Here is a 4536-nt window from a genome sequence, read left to right as displayed (position 1 = left end):
AAATTTTAAATTTTTGGACTTTTTTTTTTGTTATTTACCTATTTTATATTGTATAAAAATTCGAACACCGTTAACTCAAATTTTAAATTTTTCATGACCAGAGTCCAACTTTTGATTAGAGTGGATCCGCGATTTATAAACCACTCTATCTCCAAATGATGTATTTGATTTATAACTCTACTTAATGAGAATCATAATATCAACAACCATTTTTTTAAACTAGTCTAAATATGCGGGTATTGAATGTAATCATCCAAAATAAGAAACACAACTAAAATAAATTTATTCCATATGCTATATATTTTTTGCAAAACCTTGTGTCTTGATAATGGAACATACAACAGTTTCATATACCTAGCTAACCTTATATTCTATGTAACACCACACACTCGTACGCGCACATGTAAGTGATGATACAACGGTACATAAAAGTACTTTTATTTATAATGTAAAATTAGTCACATCAGACGTTATTGTATGAACATTCTTTCATCCTTGTGTTTGGTTGCGCGCAATAGTCATAAGTCATGTAGTTCTTTCTATAGCTTGCCATCTTTTGTTTCTCGACAGCAGTGAGTGCCTTGTATTTATTCCAGAAAAGATTATCTCCAGAACATGCCGCCATATTGTTGCCCGGACATGCATTGAATCCGAAATCCGAGTAGTGCATGAAGAAAGGGGCTTTACTCCAATCGACCGTTCCAGCCCAGTCTGCATTCCATATACTTGCTTCGATGTGCATCGGCTGATTCGGATACGACACCCCTGGAACGTTGTTCTTGAATTCTCTCATAGGAATATTATCAATATAAAACCTACACAATTATAAATGATTTAAGTGGTCATTATGTCATATATATAGGAATTACATAGGAATAATTGAAATTGAAGGAGTTAGTTTATACTTACACTATTTGGGAAGGATTCCAAAGAATATCATAAGTGTGGAAATCTGCTGATGGATCAAACCATAGGTTAAAGGTCTGCTCTCGATGTCCAGATTCGTAGTTATAAACATTGGTTTGCAGTTTCCCGGTCGATCCTAGAAACTCAAAGTCAAATTCAAAATGAGGTTTGCTTGAACTTTCACCATCTGGGAGTGCAGTTAACTGCAATTTAGAGGTAAATACAATCAAATATATAATACATTTAATATAACCAAAAATTTTTAATGATAAAAATATGAAAATAGAAACATTAATTACATAGAAATTTGGAACAATTCCCCCTGATTTGTTACTTGGTAACTTCATCTTGATATGGAATAATCCGGACCCGTAGTCCGATTTAGACCGAAACCCCGCACCTGTATACGTGAAAAATATGTTGTAAAATTATTAGAATTTCCCTTCAAAATATATGTTACGTATACGAAGTACGTATTGGTTAAAGATCTACAGTCCATCCACATCAAAAGAAGTGTATTTAGGACGCCTATATATCATGATATTAACCAAAATTATATATTCTAATATACACGTACCTGAGGATCGATCGAATTTAAGTTGAACCTCAGATTGTTGGGGATTAACCGAAAAGTGATCGCCTCCCCAAAGATACGAATAGTATGCATCAAAATTAGCACTTAATGCTTCAGTTGCTTGGAAACAAAAAGCACCAAGAAGAATGGTTAAAATTATTTTGAATGCCATTATTCAAGTGTTAGAATATTTTTGTTGTAGATGATGGGTTCCTTGTATGCAACTACGCTCTTATATAGAACATACTTACCATACATAAACGTTGCATTCTCGTAATTAATCATATCAATTGACTATTTTTGATATACAAATATGTAAGGTTTATTAAATACATCAAATATTACAACAACATTGTTATGTAATATTAATTAAAATGGTACAAGTTTTATGAAACATTACAAGAATATTATATGAAAAAAAGGGATGAAAATTAAACAATGTAATAAAAGGTTAGTAATTGAATTTCTTATTACATTAATAGAGAATTTATTTTTGAAAGTTCTAAGACTATTTTATACCACAACAAAATTATTTAAATTTAACATAAGATGTACTATATTGACTAGAAAATGAAAATATTTAATTGTATTCTTACATAGCATACATACCATACATAAATATTGTATTCTTATCCTTAACTACTTTTTTTGGAGTTCTATAAGGTTTGTTGATTACATCAAAATATTACAACAATAGTATCATGTTCATTCGTTAAAATGAAAGTAGAAATTCAACTATACATTATATAATATTATGACAACTATCTATAACTATGAATAGTATGGAAGGTTGTTTCGCTTATCCGTTCCCCAAGATTTTTTTCTATTTTATAAGGTTAATTTAGTAATTGTGATTAATGTTATTGATATATATTAATGGTAAAATAAATATTGTAGGACCAACTGTATTTAGAAGACAAATACTCCCTTCGTTCCTTATTATTTCAGGTGTTTTTTTACCCAAATTATTTGACATTTTAGAGTTTTCTAAGATATTAATTGTATTTTTTTTTATCAATTTTGCCCCTAATCACTCTTAATTAGTTAATTAAAAAATAATTAATCACAAGGGTATTTTGGTATTTACTATTTTATTTTTGGCATAATCTATGCATATTTATTGAGTATTTTAGACGCGCAACCACCTAAAACGACATATAATATGGGACGGAGGGAGTAATAAATAAAGTAACACACAATTTCAGACATAACTTTTGATTTGAAGTGTCTATAAAATATTGCATTTATCTATATCAATATAGTTTGAGAAACGTTAGGAAGATTTCTTCCATTTTATTTGGGAACATAATTATTCGTAAATATATTTTGGTCTTCATAGCTTTAAAAGGAGAAAAAATTAAGTTAGTTAATATTTGATTCAAAGCTTAATTTCGTAACTTTTCATATTCCAAGTTTTTTTTTTTGGACGGCTAAAACAAATATCTTTTCTTTCTCACGTCAGTACTACCAACATGAAAGTTATAAAATAAATAGGTAATGACATTAATACCCTTCATAAAATCAATACCACTCAAATTTTGTCTGTGGTATTGATTTTCATCACGGGTAATAATGTCATTACCTATTTATCATCTATTTTTTTTCATTTTTTTTATGTTGGTGATATTGAAGTGAGAAAAAAATGGAATTTGTTTTAGTCGCTCCCTTTTTAAAATAAATATTTGCTTTCTATCAAAACTCGACATTGAAAAAATAATTTTCTTTCGTATTTAAAGTTCATTATGAGAGCTTTCAAACACTATATTATTTCACTGTATTTCAATCGTCGTTTAGGCATAGATGTGCAAGTTGGAATGGAAATTCCGCCGGTTTAGATCCGAAAAGTTCCAATTTTGGAATAACTTTTTTCATTCCGACTTCCAAAATTTTCCATTCTTTTTTTAATTGGAATTTGGAATTACATAAAAAAACAAATTTGGAATTTCCACTTTCTGATCCGATTTAATTTCCGAAATTAATGTCGATTATTTTTCCAAAAAATACACCTATAAATAATATGCAATACATGATACCTATTTTAAGTTTTTTTGTTTACTAAACAGTAATTTGATTAAGGTTTTGTTTTAAAATTTTGGCATATTGAATTGTCGTTAGAAGTTTTATTGGACATTATGATGTAGTTTATTTTATTTAATTATTTTGAACTTAAATTTAGTAGTTATTAGTTTTACTTTTATCGACTGAGATGTTCTTATTATTAGAAAATTATGGTTTTTTTAGTAAATTTCCGCTAAGTTTTGAAATTTTAAAATTTATGTGATTTCTGATTTTCGCCAAAATTCCGAAATTTTCTGGCTTTTTGGAATAAGAATGAATTTTTCAATTCTGAAAATGTTGGATTTGAAATTGAATTGATTACTTCCGAAATTTTTTGAAAATTTTCCGAAGAGGCTAATTCAAATCCTATCCGACTTTGACCCCTATATGTAGGCTCATTTTATTTATTTCTGATATGTTTTAATTCTTCCAACATTTCAATTGTTTTGATAATCACTTGAGGAAGGTACATAAATAAAATAAAATAAACATAAGAATTAAAAAGATAAAATGAAAAAAGTACTTCCACAATATATTATGTTATATAGTCCTAAAACTTGATGTGTTAAATAAAGTACTGAAAAACATATTAGAGTAACGCACAATTATATGCAATATTTCCTATTATAAATAATTCTAAGTATTCTCAATAACACGTAATTTTTAATTTTTTTATTTTATGAATAATGTGAGAGATTACTAAGCATGAATTTATTCGAAAGTTAAATAAGCATATCTTGTCCATAAAAAATACATGTCTTTTACATCATGATCTCTACATAATTCTTATTCTAGAGTCGATATGTACTCTATATTTTAAATAGCATACTTTTATATTAAAATAAGCTTTGAGAGTTTTTCACGTTGTATAGGTCAGGTAAAAAATTATCACCACACGCGTTTTCACATTATGATGATACTAGTATTTTTCACCGTGCGATGCATTTGATAGCACTGCAAAAGTCAAGAAAATAAAAGTAATTAACTTAATATATGAC

At 28.0% G+C, this 4536-nt stretch overlaps 1 protein-coding gene across 1 annotated transcript; it reads right to left on the bottom strand.

Annotated features, from left to right (window-relative positions):
* Positions 1-265: 265 nt before the first annotated feature.
* Positions 266-1673, bottom strand: LOC148772777 (xyloglucan endotransglucosylase/hydrolase protein 3-like). The gene is made up of 4 exons (XM_088821117.1): positions 1484-1673; positions 1206-1306; positions 910-1109; positions 266-815 (listed from the first exon to the last, which is right to left on the bottom strand). Exons 1-4 carry the CDS (start codon positions 1650-1652, stop codon positions 464-466), a joined length of 822 nt encoding a protein of 273 aa, XP_088677243.1. The 5' UTR covers positions 1653-1673; the 3' UTR covers positions 266-463.
* Positions 1674-4536: the final 2863 nt, after the last annotated feature.

This window comes from Erythranthe guttata, chromosome 1 (genome assembly GCF_056151865.1).
Source record: "Erythranthe guttata isolate IM_541 chromosome 1, IM_541, whole genome shotgun sequence".
Taxonomy (NCBI): domain Eukaryota; kingdom Viridiplantae; phylum Streptophyta; class Magnoliopsida; order Lamiales; family Phrymaceae; genus Erythranthe; species Erythranthe guttata.
This window is presented reverse-complemented; position numbering and strand designations above follow the sequence as displayed.

Coding starts and splice junctions, on each gene's coding strand:
- LOC148772777 (XM_088821117.1), bottom strand. CDS start 1,652: ATGGCATTCAAAATAATTTTAACCATTCTTCTTGGTGCTTTTTGTTTC. Junction 1,307..1,483: donor TAAATTCGATCGATCCTCAG/GTACGTGTATAT, acceptor TCACGTATACAG/GTGCGGGGTTTCGGTCTAAA. Junction 816..909: donor TGGAATCCTTCCCAAATAGT/GTAAGTATAAAC, acceptor ATAATTGTGTAG/GTTTTATATTGATAATATTC.